Genomic DNA, 15,793 nt, shown 5'->3' on the forward strand with positions numbered 1-15,793 from the left:
AAACAGTAGCGATCTGATAAGGAAAGGAGTAAGCCACAGATGAAATTAAGAGAGGGACATACTTTCATTTTGAATTTTCAAAGAGAGACAATGGTCCCAAGACAAAGTGTGACTTTTAAAGGTATAAAATTGTGATTGGTAAGAAAAATGTATATGTTGTCATTCAGATGACAAAAACATATTTGTCATATATATTTGATCTTCCTCCAAGTTTCCTACTTCGCAGCTCCCCAAACTCTTAGAATTTCCTAAAAATTGAAAGCAACCAAGAAATCACCTAAGGATGGGGGCTGACTGTCTGCAGAACCAACCATGTGATTGAACTTAGACCACTCTCAGACCTCCAGGAAGGGGAAAGAGCCTGGAGATGGAGTTCAATCATCAATGGTCAGTGATTTAATCAATCACACCTGTGTAATGAAGCCTCCCTTAAAAAAAAAAAATTAAAATGGAATTCATATTGCTTCTGGGTTGGTGAACACATGGAGAATTGGGGAGAGTGGTGCACTTGAGTAGGCATGGAAGCTCTGTGTTCTTTACAAATAGCTTGCCCTGTGCATCTCTTGCATCTGGCTGCTTGTGAGTTACATTCTTTTGTCTAATAAACTGGAGACCTAGTAAGTAAAATGTGTCTATGAGTTCTGTGAGCCACTCTAGGAAGTTAGTTGAAGCTGTGGAGGAAGTTGTGGGAACCTCCGATTTGTAGCCAATGGACCAAAAGTAACAACCTGGAATTGTGACCAATGTTTGAAGTAAGAGTAGGGGCAGTGTAGTGAGATTGAGCCCCTTATCTGTGGGTTCTGATGCTGTCTCTTGATAGATGGTGTCAAATTTTAGTTAAATTGTAAGATACCCAACCTGTGTCTAAGAATTGCCTGTTGGTGGTGTGAGAAACACAATCTCCACACATTGAAATTGGGTATAGAAGTCATAAAAGAGGAAGACTGACCTTCAAGTGGTATTTGGACACAGAGTGAAACATTGGGAAACATTGGGCCGTTCAGAGAACATAAGGACATTCTGCTGTTGCTGCTGCTAAGTCGCTTCTAAGGTAGGTGAAAAAAGAGAAATTATGGGTTGTGGAAAGTCTGCCAAAGGTCTATAGTTTTCATAACCACTAGGGACAGCAGCACACTTTCTAGTGTAGACAGAGCCTAGGTCTCTCATTTCCTCAACTCCATATTTTGCTGTCAGACTCAAATTTCTCTGTCTACAGTAATCAGTGGAATCTTATGGCTTCCTTAATGGATGTGAGAGTGAAAGAAGATTTTATAATCCATAATCAGTTTGTATTCATTCAAGTTGGCTTATTATTTATTCATAACTGCCACTTCAATTTGTTTTCTCTTTCATTATTACATTCTGGAAGTCTTCTCTCCCTAACTCTTTGAGTCATAATCTCTTTGAGAAGATTGGGTCCTACTTTCTTCTTTAGCATCTCTTCCAAGTGTGGAAGATTTCATGGACAGTGAGACAATACCAGGTAACCAATTATTTACCTGATCCTCTTCCACAAGTGTTCATTTGGCCTCAGTTAATATGATTGACTTACTACTTTTGTACCAGCCATGAGAAGCATTAAGATTCAGATCCTACAAGCAAGTTTTGCTGGGCTATTTAGACAACCATAGAGTAGGGCTAGAATATGGTGGTGGAACATTATATCTGCAAAACATTTCTTCGAAGATAATACCAAAGATTCCATTGATGCCACTCTTATTGCCATCCAGAAGTCAAGTGAAATTGATGATCATTACAAATATCCTGTTGACTTTTACTTTTCTTCTGTTGGTGTGTTTGGCTACAACCCTGTAGTAGAATCAAAGGACATTATCAGGAATGTGTTTGCAAAATTTCAACTCATTCAGCCACTTATTTATTAACAACATTTTTTATTGAATAAGTACCATATGCCAGGCACTTTGCTAGAGATTAGAATGTGATTTTAGAGCATAAAGAAATAAGCTTTCTACTAATCATCTAACAGAAAACTACACCCTCCCTTTGTTATGCAATCCCCAAAAAGAAAGCAGAAATAAGAACTACCATGCAATCATTGCCCACTATCGGTAGACCTTTGCATATACATTCTCACTGGATTCATACAACAAACTTTCATAAAACTGAAGCATGAAAAGTTAAAGAACTTACCCAAGGTCTCAGGGATACCAAATGGCAGAGCCAGTATTTGAACTCAGGCCTTTTCCCCATAATCCTGGTTATATTGGATCTTCAATAAATTCAACAACACCCTGCAATTCCTTCGCAGCAGTATCAGTTCTTATCACAGTCAATGGTGTCGTATCTGATCATTTCTCTATTCCAAGAGAACCAAGAGGTTTATGGTAGATCCTGTATAACTTCACAGTTCTCTGCAGGCATGTCTCAGAATTGCAACAAATGGCCTAGAAGCTAATATCAGAACACACACACTTCCAGACATATGGAGAACTCCTGCAAGTTGATGACAATGAGCAGTCATCCAGAAACTACATGATAGTGACAATGCTATTTGTTGAAGTTCAAATGCCAGATTTCAGGATACTTCACAGAGCAAGACTTTATCAGTCTGAGCGTGACCTAGGAGCAAACCCATTTATGCTATTCCAAGCAAAGACCATAACTCCATTTGAGCCCTCAGTGGTTCATGATTAATTTTGTTCCCAATTCATGCTTCAGCAGCACCCAGACCATTTGCTCAAATCTACAAAATAGAAAGCATAAATTTACTCTCTGCCTTTTTCTCTTCTTTTTGCTTCCACTCCCTCACCCCATGCATCTATTTATCACCAACTCCATCAATTCAGTAGCCTAACATTTTCTTGAATATACCCTTTTCCTTCAACTTCATCCCCATTGGTTCAAACCCTCTTCATTTGTTGCAGGATTGTGACAGTTGCTTTCTATCTGGTGCCTCTACATCTAGTTCTATGAACACATTTGATTCTATTCTATACACTGATGCTGCTCTATATTCAAAATTCCTCACTGACTCCCCACTGACAACAGAAAAGCATATTCTGAGAAGAGACTCTTGAAGGAGCCTTAATGGTCTGGCTTACTTCATTTTTCAGACTTCTTGTATGTCACTTCCAGTATGAACTTTGTAACATTCCCCAAAATATGCACAGCACTCTTACCTCTGTGCTTTCAGACATGTTTTTTGTTTTTATTTTTGCCTAGAATGTATTTCCTTCTCTTGGTGAATACCTACTTATCCTTTGAAAGCTAACTAAAGTATTACCTCCTCTGGGAAACTTTTCTAACCCTTCCCTACAGACTTTTCTGCTACACTTGCTTTGTGTTTCTGAGGTACTTTTTCTAAAAACATATATTTGTTACCAGGATTGACCTGAGTTGAAATTTATTGGCTAATTAGACTATGAGCTCCTCAAGGTTAGGAATAGATTTTACCCCTCTTCCCTACTTGGGGAGTGACAGTTCGATAGATTGTTCAGTACACATCCATTTCTTGCCTTCTTTCTAAACCAAAATTTTTATTTGATCATTTACAAAACTAGGTGAAGGACAGGGAAGCCTGGCATGTGGCACTCTATGCCGTTGCAAAGAGTCAGACACAACTGAGTGACTGAATAACAACAACAACAAAACTAGGACCTTTGTTGAACTGGGTTTTACAAGTCCTTCTAACCAAACAATCTTTAATCAGTTAACTCATTCATATATTTGTGAAACTTCTTCAAGTCTTTGCTCAGATATTTTCTCAGTGAAACCTTCTCTGACCATCCTAATCCACTCTCTCCCAGAACACTCCATATCCCCCTTCCGTAGTTTATTATCTCTATGGCACTTCTATCCCAATAGATACTTCATAATTTACTTATGACTTTTGTTTATTGTCTTCCTCCACTAGAATGAAATCTCTGTGAAGATGGGACATTTTGCCTATTTTGTTCACTGCTGTATTTCTGGCACCAAAAATGATGCCTGGCATGTAGTTTGTTCTCAGTGAATATCAGTTGATTGAATGAACTCCCAAATGCCAGAGGTGAAAGATTCAAAAGGATCATCTCATCAATAAGATTCAAAACAAAAATTGTCAATGACCTAATCAGTGACCAAGCCACAGGATTGTGGGGACTGCAGGTAGATTGACAGCTGTCAGAAACAGGGAAGTAGAAGTGTAGCAAAGGAATGAAGCTACCCATGAGTCTAAGAATAGGACTGCTAACCTGGGTGAATCCTGCAAATAAACCTGACATAGCATGGCCACGTTCTCATATGCAGGGCATAATTATGATCCTTTATGCATCTCCTCACTGTGACAGGTGAAGGGTGTCCACCCCACAAGAGCAAAGCTAGAGAAGTGTATCTTCCAGCTTTTCCTTCTTTGTTCTTCTCTGATGATATCTGCCCCTTTTGGAACTTAGGGACCTACACTTCTTCTTCTCCTTTCTTTTGCAGGATCTCTAGGAAAGGGTGATACATATTGAGGCACAAAATATGTGCCTGGTGGCACATATGATCTCTCTCAAGGGTGTTTTAAACCACTGGAACCAGCTGTTAACTTAGGGACTTCACACACTGGCAAGTAAAGGGGAGAGAGAATGTCTTTCTGGTATCCCTGAATTTTTGCTGTTCAACTAAAAATAGCCATGTCTGTATAAACAAGTGTAACTAATAAAGTATTTCTGAAGCAACTCCCAATGTAGGCCTGTTTACCAATAAACCAATCACTCTTCCACACTCTCTCTTCCATTTTAAGACTTACCTGTGAGGTTGGAGACATGGCATTTAGAAAGCAAAAAGCCCCAATCTACCCCTTTATGTTTGACTGTACCAGAGGAAGTCCTTAAGGAGGCTATATAGAAAAAGTCTATCCCTTTCAGTTAATTTGGAGGGAAGAAGGGAGTAAAATATTTATTGAGATGAGGTAGGTTCTGTTCTTGCTGCCTAAGCCCCTTAATTTAGGAACAGACAATAGAGAGGGGTCAAATGATGAGCATTCTAAAAGGATCAAAGAGTCTGAGGATTTTAAGACCAGAGAGTTTAGAGTATCTCCCTGGCTATACTAGGAGGAACCATTACTAGGGAAAGTGACTATTATTCTTTCTTCTATAGGAAGGCAGTGGCAGTGGGTCAATGGTGGTAACAATAGGCAATTAGAGATCTTCTTATTACCCATTGCCTGAATGGGATGTACTAAGGTACCCAGAGATTTTCATTTGTCCCAGTTGAGGAGATTTAGAGATGCTTATCACAAAGTAAAACAGCAAAATCTTGCATTTAGAATAAAAAAGCTTCTGTAGACTCAGATTTTGAGATATATAAAATGTCCAGGATCACAGGATACAGTGGTGGGTACTAGCTGGAACTTGCTTCCCAGAGGGTAGACTGAATGGACACTCTACAGCCCCAAATATATTTAACACTGCACAGTTCAGAGGCATCTTCATCATCTGTAACCATAAGATCATGTAATTCATTCCCAGACACTAACTTGGAAAGAAACAAGGCAGAAAGAAAAAATTTGAGAGTTTGAGAATTTTCTTAAAAGAACTTAGTTCCTATGACATAGATTAGATTAATTATAGGAAAATAGAGTAGCCACATCTGTATGTGAAAAGTATTTTTTTTGTCATCTCCGTGTATTTGAGGGGTTTCCCCAAGATTTTTGAAAATCTGCAGAGCAAATTTTTGTATCATTCAGTGATACATAATCTTCCAGGCTAAAATTAAAAATCCTATTTTGGGGCCATGACCCAAGGAGAGAGGATTTGCAGATGCGGACAGAGGATGGTCAGTATAAGGTAGAAAAGAAGCATTAGTAAAAGTTCTGTAAAGTTTTGAAAAATAGAGTCAACTTTTCAGAAAGGGAAGCCCAGTGATATCAGCAAGACTGGGACATATTTGGAGAAGTACTTTTAGAAAAAGAGATTAGATTTCAATAACTAATCAGAGAAAGAATATCCAGCTACCATTTAATTAATTAAGTCCTCATAGGGATATCCAAGGAGTCAGCAAGTACATTCATTGTCAGTCTTCTGTTGTTGTGTAGTCGCTAAGTCATGTCTGACTCTTTGTGATACCATGGACTGAGTACACCAGGTTCTTCTGTCCTCCATTATCTTCTGGAGTTTGCTCAGATTCATATCCATTGACTCAGTGATGCTATCTAACCATCTCATCCTCTGTTGCCTCCTTCTCCTTTTGCCCTCAATCTTTCCCAGCATCAGAGTCTTTTCCAATGAATCAGTCCATCACATCAAGTGATCAAAGTCTCACGAGGCCTAGCTAAATGAATACCTGTCCACCTTTTGAGTCAAACAGCTGAGGCTGAAGAATATTTACTTCCCAGGAGTAAAGAGGACCATGGTTGGAGACTAAGTCTTAGCACCCGTGCTCTTCAATAGAAGGTCCATGGCATGCAGGACACCCAGAAGTCCCTATATTTAAAAAAGGGGACAAACTGTAGAGCACTGCTGGACCTAGGGATGGCAGGGGACAGGATGTATAGATCCCTGCAGAGATGACTTTGAGCCTGGGGACAAAGGTCTGGGGTCTAAGACTACAGTGGTGAATGTCAGCACAAAGGCTGGATAGGGAAATAGCACCTCAGACTAGAGAGCAGTTCCAATCAGCTGCTTTTCAGCAGGGTTCAAGTAGAATCCATAGAAATTTAAATGAATCTGAGGCTCCAGTTTCCCCTACTGCCACAAAATCATGTCAACTGTATCCTTTCCCCATACATCTGGTTATGTTAGAGAAATATAGGCTGGGAGAGAGGAAATCTGAGAGACTGAGCATGTGATCTAAAGAGACTGAGCATCTTCTTAAAACGATTGTGAATTATTGTACTGGACTCAGTTTGTTGGGTTATTCTAAATTGGACTTCCTAGGCGGTGCTAGTGGTAAAGAACCCACCTGCCATTGCAGGAGATGTTAAGAGACGCATGTTCTATTCTTGGGTCAGGAAGATCCTCTGGAGTAGGAAATGACAACCCACTCCAGTATTATTGCCTGGAGAATTCCATGGACAGAAGAACTGGGCAGGCTATAGTCTATGGGGTCACAAAGAATCGGACATGACTGAGTGACTAACACTTTCACTTTTCACTTTCAAAATGTATACACTTCCCACTTCTCACATGCAGTTGGTTTGTAAGGAAAATCAGATGGGTAATGGGATTTTAAAATTTTTTTCTTGGAGCATCTGGGGGTAATAGAATGAATAATTTTGTAATCCTGCTATTTCACAGATTAAGTTAATAAGGAAATAGTGTCCAAAAAGCCAATTAACAAGAAAACTCTTTTATTGATAGAAAAACAGAACAAAATTTCCATGAATTCTGGTATCTGTTTTATTCTGTCTGTTGGATATACTCAAGTTCCAAAATCAGTTTTGTTTTTTTTTTTTTCTGTTGCTGGTCTTGTTGTCATCATTATTGTTGTTGTTAACCTCTCAATAGAAAAAAAAAATCCAGTGAAATCACATGCCCCTCCCTCACACAGATAGGACCATCTTAATAAGACATGTCCCTAATTAAAGCTAATTAAATTCTATCCTAAGCTAAGCATTCCTACATGGCACCAATTGTATTATTAGGTTGGTGACATTAATAAGTATTGATTTCAAGCCATTGAAACTGTTTCTCAAATGTTATCAAATAAATAAAAAACAAATCAGAATAAGATTTACGTTCAATTCAATGATTAAGTATCCTTCAGTAGATAGGTCAATTTATCCTAATGTAAACTAAAACATCTATGAGCCACAAACACTAGTTCCAAAAAAGAATAGCCCAGATGAGTGGCTTTTCAGATTTAGACTCAAAGTCCAGATTCACATGGGAATGGACCTGAGGAGCCTGACCAGATTAAGCTTCTGGTTCTAATTTAACCTACAATGTCCACATAATATCAGCTAGCAATTGCTCAACTGTCACCCACAGAAAAGCATTTAAAGCATGCCTGCACAATGGAAAATGGAATTTTAACCATTATCTAATTAATTAAATTGATATAGATAGAAACAGTGGAAAAAGTCAGATGCCAAAGTTTTTTAAAGCTACTTTATCCATATTTTCCAAATACTACTTATCAAACTAAACAGATAATGGTCATATTTTCACTTTACCTTTAGCTATGCAGATATAAATTGTATCTCCACACCACATATAGGCTGAAAATTAAAAATTGAGCCACAATCCAGGTTTGTGGTCTAGATGGCCCTAAATCTCTTCTAGGTATTTTTGTTTTCCATCTAGATATTCAGACCACATAGATATGGTCATAAATTCAGTATCATTGCTACATTTGAGTCACTAACAAGGAAAGGAAGCTTATCTAATTACCAATTCCCTCGAGTCAAACAGAACTCTCCCCTTTCATTAAATAAAGAGAAAGTCATTCAGATTTAACTCCAGAGAAATAAGTGCATGCATATACCCAACTTCTCAGTATCCTCTCTGGATAAGAGGATGGAACAACTATTTGGTTTCCATCTCATTCTTGTAATGACAGAAAAGAGAATACAAAAAGTCCATTGTAAATTTGTACAAAATGTATGCATATATAAATACATATCTATGGGTGTATATAAATTCTAAAGAAGATTATATCCATCTACATCTTTAAGATTCAGAGTCCTATACAGTTGACATAATGGTATTCTCTCTCCAATTTTCTTATCTTTAAAAACAATGAGAATCAAGCATGCCACCTTATGAATACTGAATAGCAAGTGCATAAGTTGAGCTGTAGCTATAGGGATTTGAAGCAATTAGTTTGACGGGACATCAGTGAATAAAGTAGAAAATTTGTCTATTTCCAGATTTCCTTTTGTTTCATATAAAATGAAATCCAAAATGCCCTGTTGGTAGCATCCCGAACTCCTGAGACTGTCAACTGAGCTCTATAAGAAGCAATGCTTTAAACAGGGTCTGTGCAAATTGCTTGGATATGTGCTTATTGCAATAATTTGGTGTGGGAACTGGCATTACTAAAATTTCATGTGATTCTCTATCTCAGAAAAAAACCTCAAGTGACACCACCAGAAGCTTATGGAGTTCTGAGAATATTAACTCTGCATGAAATTTGACTCACAAACCACATCCTCTTTACACAGAGCACTATTAAAAATATTAAACCATAGTCAATTAATGGAGAAAGGTGTACATATTAAAAGGTGCACAATTATAGCATATTATGGATGTGTGGCTATGTTTAGAGGTATCGAGATCTTTTTAAGACAATATACATAATGTTTTTATTTCTCCTGTTCCCTCTACTCCTTTGGGGAAATATTATACAAGACAATTTCATAATTACCCCCTAGAGTGTACAGGTTGCTTCTTGAAACCGGATTATTATTGCATGCCTTGAATGCACTATGATTCATAAGGCAAAAACGTATGAGTAGCTTCAGCACCAAGGAAATGGAATCATCATCCAGCACTGCTCACAACAGAACATCTTATTGCTTTAATAAAATGGGAAATTATTCGCTGTAAAAAGTGCACCAAATGAAGGGGAGAAAGTAATATCCATGCACTTAGTGGAGCTCACTGGAAATGAGGAAGCTCCCTTCTGAATCCCTAATTCTATTCAAATTTCAAGCCCCAAAGTCATTCTGTAATAGGGTATTAAATAGCTATAGCTAGATGAGGGTGAGCTACAAAAATTAATGGACTTTCTTCTTCACAGTGCCTTAGTCATTCTAATGTACAATGTAGAGCTCTGATATACTAAAGGATTCCCAAGTGGACTGAGGGAGTTAATGCTCTCTTTTATCTATTACTAGGAAGTGACTAAGGCACTGGAGAGAATCTGGTTCATTGTTTAATATATTGTATCCAAAGATTACACCTAGTCTTCCTAGTATTACAACACTACATGCTTAAATGATGATCCTCTGTGCTTCAGAAAAGGTCTTGAGTGGTATCTAATCGGTGATTAAAATTTAGCTTATTACATCAATTTAGAAAAGATGTAAATTGAGTTTGGGCAATTTAATAGATGGCCTAAAATCTCAGAGGTAATGTTTCCTCTAAGAGCACATACACCTGGAACCAAGACAGAGATTCTAGAACTACTTGTTACTTGGGAGAGGGATGCACTTAGGGGCACTGTTGCCTTACATCCTGCAGGTTAGTAAGGTCCCTTTTAGTTGAGCTTTTTGTAGAACATTCTCATTCATACATTTTCCAAATTTGTTCCCAAGAAAGGATGCCTCTGCATACAGTTAAGTTATAATATGCTTCTGGACCCTTCTATCATCAGCCCAAGGGAAACAAAGTGGTAAATAACCATAGGTGGATTCCATTTGTAACACAGATGGCCTTGTCTGGAATTAGGAGAGAGAACAAAAATATTTAATTTTGTCTCTCACTTTCCTTTTTCATAGTCTTTTTTCATACATCCAATGAAGTTAGGTAAGCCAGACTGAGAAAGAGAGACACTCTTTAACTGCACCCCAGATACAGGAACAGATTTCTAACTAACAAGTTGCAGAATTTTTATTCTACAAGCAGTTACTGGATTAACTTCTTTTAAAATTTGCATGTCCTGTCATCCAAATTGCCCAACATCCCCACCAGTCTCACCCCCAACACATACAGTACAAGCAAGCACACACACACACCACTGCCTCCAGGTGGTAACTGCATGCAGGGAGGACTACAGCCACTGTTTAAATATTAACCATGTTTTAATAGATGGCATTCCTGCACATCCATTATTTGTTTGTTTTCTGTTGTGGTTGTCTCTGTCATTTGCAAAAGAAATAAGAAAACATAAGTATCATCTTTTTATAACAGTCTACTACAGGGTAAGGTACAAAAGAACACTTCTGGAAACAGCAGAAGCCAGGCCTGACCACTGAAATCCTCATCCAGTGGTAACCATTATATCAACAGCTAAAGAAGAACACGAATATACAGTTTGGAGAACATAGTACAGAATTATAGTTTGCTTTTGTATTTGGTACCAATATAATAAATATATAACAAAGGCGCACGTGTTCTAAAAATTAAACAGAAACATTCTGATTGGTTAAACACTGCACTTTCAGTACTGCACATTGCCTAATTTATTTTTTACAAAAAAAAAAAAAAAGGTAATGTATGCAATGTTTAATAAGAAGAAAACCAATAGTACATATAAACCCGACTATAGAAAAAGAGGAAATAAACCAACAAAAAGCTAGCATATTCACTTCCCAAAATAGCCCCTTTTGCACCTGCACAACCAAAAATGTAACCAGTTCTGAGACAATTTCAGCACCAGATCTAGCTGGACAGCTCCCGGATCCTCCATGAATCCTGAAATGCCACAAGTCAAAGGTGTACAGGTGGGGGTGGGGCAAAGATAAAGGACTAGATTCTGTCATTTAAACTCATTTAAAAGATTTTCAATAAACTTATGCTCGACCAGCAAGGGGCATTTCTAAAAGTAAATTAAAATCCCTGGTCCTAGAAAAGAGAAACTGAAGGTAAGAAGAGGGCTGGCTGGAGAGCGGTACCTGTCATAAACGTTTTTCAGGACATGTCTCTGTGGCCTCTTGTAGTCCTGGTGCTTAAGTTTACGTTTTCTTTATAGTGTACTATTGCCTGAGCCCAGCTGAAGATAGGAATGGGGAAAGGAGGGAAGCTGAAGGAAAAGTGAAAAGCTTTGGGGGTTAAGGAGAAGAAAGGTAATGAACCTTAACTTGACAGCTATGTACAACACACCAGGCCCCTCCACTCCCTTTGCTCCAGGGGTCAATGCCTTTTACATATTTGGTAGCTTGTGCGGTTTCTCCTCCGTATTGTGGGGGGCGCAGGGTGCGAAGGGAAGACGCGTCTTTCATTGACAATGAGAAATTATGTGATTTGTCATGCGCTTGGATCGTGTAATTAATATTATAATAATTACTATAAATATTAATAATAAAGTATTATCAGCGTTATTTCTTCTTCCGAGACTTCCCTCGCCCAATATTTACAAATACCGCACAGTGCCTCGGCGGAGGAGAAACAGAGAGGAGAGGGAGGACAGATAAGGAAAAAGGGAAGAGGAAAGGGAGGCCACAGGAAAGTGGAAGAGAAAGACCGGAAGGGAGAAAAAAAAAAAAAAGCAAGGACGGCAAAAATGCTGGAAAGGAGGAAGGGAAGAGGAGAGGGGCTAGACAATCAGGATAGTACCACCGCTTGCAAAAGGCCCTCGCCAACTGGGTCCAAACAGGAGGAGGCTGTGTGTGCTCCTTGCGGACTGGGGGCCGGCGGTGGAGGCGGAGCACAGGGAGCCTGGCATGGGAGGCCAGGAGGAGAAGACGAAGAAGAAGCGCTGGATGGGGCGCAGAAGGCAGAGTCCCGGGCCTGCCTCTCCAGCCGGGCTTCTTTTCCTTGGGTGGAAGCCTGGCCTCCCTCGGGTTGGGGCAGCCCCCTCCCGCCGCGGTTGCCGCCGCAGTGATCCCGCTCGTATTCCTCCTGAGCCCTCTGCATCTTCCTCTTCTTCATCCTACGCTTGTGGATATGGAAAGTGGAGAGGGACAGCACGATGAGGCAGAAGATGAGGGTGACCAGGACAATCAGCACCAGCGTGGAGGAGAAGGACTGGAAAAGCTGCTGTCCCACCTGCGTGATGCAGGTGCCACTGCTACCGCCTCCTGCGCCTTGGCCACGGGCGCTCGCGTTGCCGCTGCCGCTGGCGTTGGGGGAAGCGAAGGTCCGGTTGAGGAGACACGGCGGCAGCGCCAGCCTCAGCTCCTTGGGCGCCCTGGCACTCATCGGCGCTGGGCTGGGAGGGGCTGGGCCCTCAAGACTTCCTCTTTTGAGCACACGGTTCTCACCAGCCAAGAAAAGGACGGAGCCCGCAGCACCCAAAACTACTCCCTGGCGTGGGAGGGGATGCGCACGCGAGCGAAGGACTAAGGGAGCAACTGTGGGCAAGCAAACTGGCCAGGGAGCGAGCGGTGCCCAGGAGATCCTCTCCGGCCCCGCCTCGAACGCGTGTCCGCGCGCCCTTTTCCTTTGCCAAAGCACCAGGCTGCAAAGAGAACAGGCTTGGTTAGGATCCCGGCCGCTGCCCGGGGAGCAGAGAACCGGAATGATCAGCGCCACTGCAAAGCGGCCCTCTGAGCGCACTGCTTCAGCTGGGCGCTGCCAGTCTTCACAGCCCACAGACCCCAGTCCGCCCGCCCGCCCCTGGCCGCGCACCAAAGCCTTCAGTTCCGCTCTCTCGCCACTTTGCGGAGAAGAGGGTCTGCGCCGACACCGCGGAGATGCCGATTACTCAGCAGATAAAGCAGCCTCCCTGCGCCCTCCACAACTTTCTAATTGCAACAGACACGCAGCCACTTCGGAACGCGGTCCTCGCTTCTCAGCGCGCCGGTTCGCCTCTTTTCTGCGCCCTCTCAATGGATGTCTTCTCCTGAATCTTACCCTTCCCAGCACCCACCCTGGGCCGCCGAGCCGGCTCCGGGAACGCAATCCTCCCTTGGGTCCCCCGCCCTCCAGACCCTCCCTGAACGATGTCAGATCCCTTAGGTATCATTCCCATGGGGGTAACCCTGGAGCCACATCCCACTCCACCCCTGTCCGCGGCCACGGCTGACACGCAGGACTGCGCTCCACCCTTGCTCCAGCTTTCTTCCTTGGTACCTCCCCACCCCCCAATCAAAAAAAAAAAAAAAAAAGCACAGGCTGAAGCACCTTTCTTAGCTAAAGCACATCCCTACAAACGCCCCCTTTTCCCCATCTCTCTGTGTCTCCACCCCCACTTGACAGTATCCTGCTTCTAATGGTGCTGGAAATGAAAGGGGGAGGGTTCCCGCCTGCAAAGTTTGGGGAACGGACCTTCTCTCGGGCCTTTCTAGACTCAGCCTGAGGGCCCTGAGGCTCTTCCCGGGGACCAGAGCCAGGAAGACCCTTAGCGCGCAGCAGAGCCCCCTTGCCGCTCTCGAGAGGCCGCTGCAAACTGTTGCACTGCGGAGCAGCGAGGCGGCGCGCAAGCCCGGGCCGGGGCAGGGGCGGGGGCCGAAGCCACGGCCAGAGGTGCCTGCGCAGGCCGCCAGGGCTGTCCTACCCGCTCGCGCCTGGCCACCCGGCCGCCCCGAGTTTCAGTCGCCCCGCGTCCCTTACCTGGGGCCGCCAGCTGGCTGCAAGGAGGGAGCCCCGCCGCGCGGCTGCAGTGTCGGCTGCAGAAGGCGCGGAGTGAAGGGGCCAGAAACCGAGCCGCGCTGCCGCCGCCGCTGCCGCTTTGGGGAGCTCAGCTCGCAGCCTATTGCCAGAGAGGCCGGTGACGTCAGGCAGCCACCGCCAGGGCTCCAAGCCACCCTTCAGGCCCCCACCCCACCCTCATACCCCAACACCTCGTCCTGGCAAAGCCAGGCTCTGCCACACAGGTTCTCAGTTCCCTGCTGTTTCCCTGCCCAGGCGCTGGGGAGTAATCCCCAGCTCCACCCTGTAAGCAACCCACCTTCCGCAGCGCTCTGCTTGGGAAGGGTTGAAGCTTCGTTCTCTGGCTGCCCGATTCTTCACCCTCACCTCTTGCCCACGTGGTCCCAAGCACACATTTTTACACTCTAGAGATCCCTCTCCCCTCAGGGCACACAATAGATTTCCTCTCTCTGCTGACGAGGATCGTCCCTTTCTCCAATCCTGTCTGTGCTGGCCTGGCTCTGAACAGAAACTGCGTCCGTGAGAGGCGCATTTCTGAACACAGATGTGGCAGAACCTGAAATACAAACGTGAACATTTATTTAATATCAAACAATGCAAATGAACCATTTTCCTCTCCTATAAGGTCAGAATCTCCCACTTATCTTTCCCTCTACCCAACTCAGGATCCTCCTCTCTTCCCTCACGCACTCAACTCCAGGCCCAAAATAACACTCAGTGTATTAAATACTCCTTGTATGCTGACAATCTAGACGCTCATGAGCACACACAGCACGCAAAAAGCTTATAAGGCAGAGAGATGAAAATCATTCAGAAAAGTGCAGAAATGAAACCCTATGAAAATTGCAAGCATTGTGCTTCTTACAGAGTACCCCATTTATTGGCCCTAACACTTGCAAAGGTGTCCCTTGCCTTTCGGTAGTATTAACAGTAGTCTTTCAGCACAATGGATAGGACTTCCTGAAAGATTCTGCCTAAATCTGGGCAAAGACTAATGAACTATTGGTTTGGAACCCTTGGGAAAATATGAATAGCACATTTGACTACAGTAGCCAACTTCAAAACAAAGTATTCTCATATTTTTACTATAGAAAACAGCAATTTCAAAGATAATGTATTGGTCTTTGAAGGCATTCAGGTGTCTTATTAAGTGTACATTTCCTTCTCCCCTTACAGTTTTGTTGCCTTCCCATCTTTGAGTCCAATACAGTGCCTGTACAATTCTCTGTTGCTAAATTGAGTGCTGCAGTATTCACTGCTGCTTTTTCCTGCTGTGCCTTAGAATTGAGGAAGAAAAGCAATAAATGGTAAGCACCTTGTATTTGCAAGCAGAAGGCTTTGTAAGAAAGATGGTTTCATGTTTGTGGTAAACAGTTGTCTGTAATCTGGGGGTCCCTTCTTCTGAACCTGTGTTCCTATCTAGTCCTACTCTAACTTTTCCTTTCTCTCTTCTTGCCCATGACACATATATGAGAAAAATACATATTTTCTCCCCTAGATTCTTTCATTCATTTGAATAAAAGTCATCAACATTTTTCCATAATAGTTTCCATTAGAAAAAAAAACAAAACATATCTCTACTGAAGCTAATAGGGCAGTACATGTTGAATAATGCATGGTTTCTTGAGAGCATGGATTGATGCCTTTGGCCTCCAGAGTCACAGAGTTAATGA

At 42.4% G+C, this 15,793-nt stretch overlaps 1 protein-coding gene across 1 annotated transcript; it reads right to left on the reverse strand.

Annotated features, from left to right (window-relative positions):
- Positions 1-7,376: 7,376 nt before the first annotated feature.
- C15H11orf87 (chromosome 15 C11orf87 homolog) lies at positions 7,377-14,188 on the reverse strand. Its single transcript, XM_014481423.2, has 2 exons — positions 14,082-14,188; positions 7,377-12,987 (listed from the first exon to the last, which is right to left on the reverse strand). Exon 2 carries the CDS (start codon positions 12,726-12,728, stop codon positions 12,132-12,134), a length of 597 nt encoding a protein of 198 aa, XP_014336909.2. The 5' UTR covers positions 12,729-12,987; positions 14,082-14,188; the 3' UTR covers positions 7,377-12,131.
- Between the last annotated feature and the right edge of the window lie 1,605 nt (positions 14,189-15,793).

This window comes from Bos mutus, chromosome 15 (genome assembly GCF_027580195.1).
Source record: "Bos mutus isolate GX-2022 chromosome 15, NWIPB_WYAK_1.1, whole genome shotgun sequence".
Lineage (NCBI taxonomy): Eukaryota > Metazoa > Chordata > Mammalia > Artiodactyla > Bovidae > Bos > Bos mutus.

Coding starts and splice junctions, on each gene's coding strand:
- C15H11orf87 (XM_014481423.2), bottom strand. CDS start 12,728: ATGAGTGCCAGGGCGCCCAAGGAGCTGAGGCTGGCGCTGCCGCCGTGT.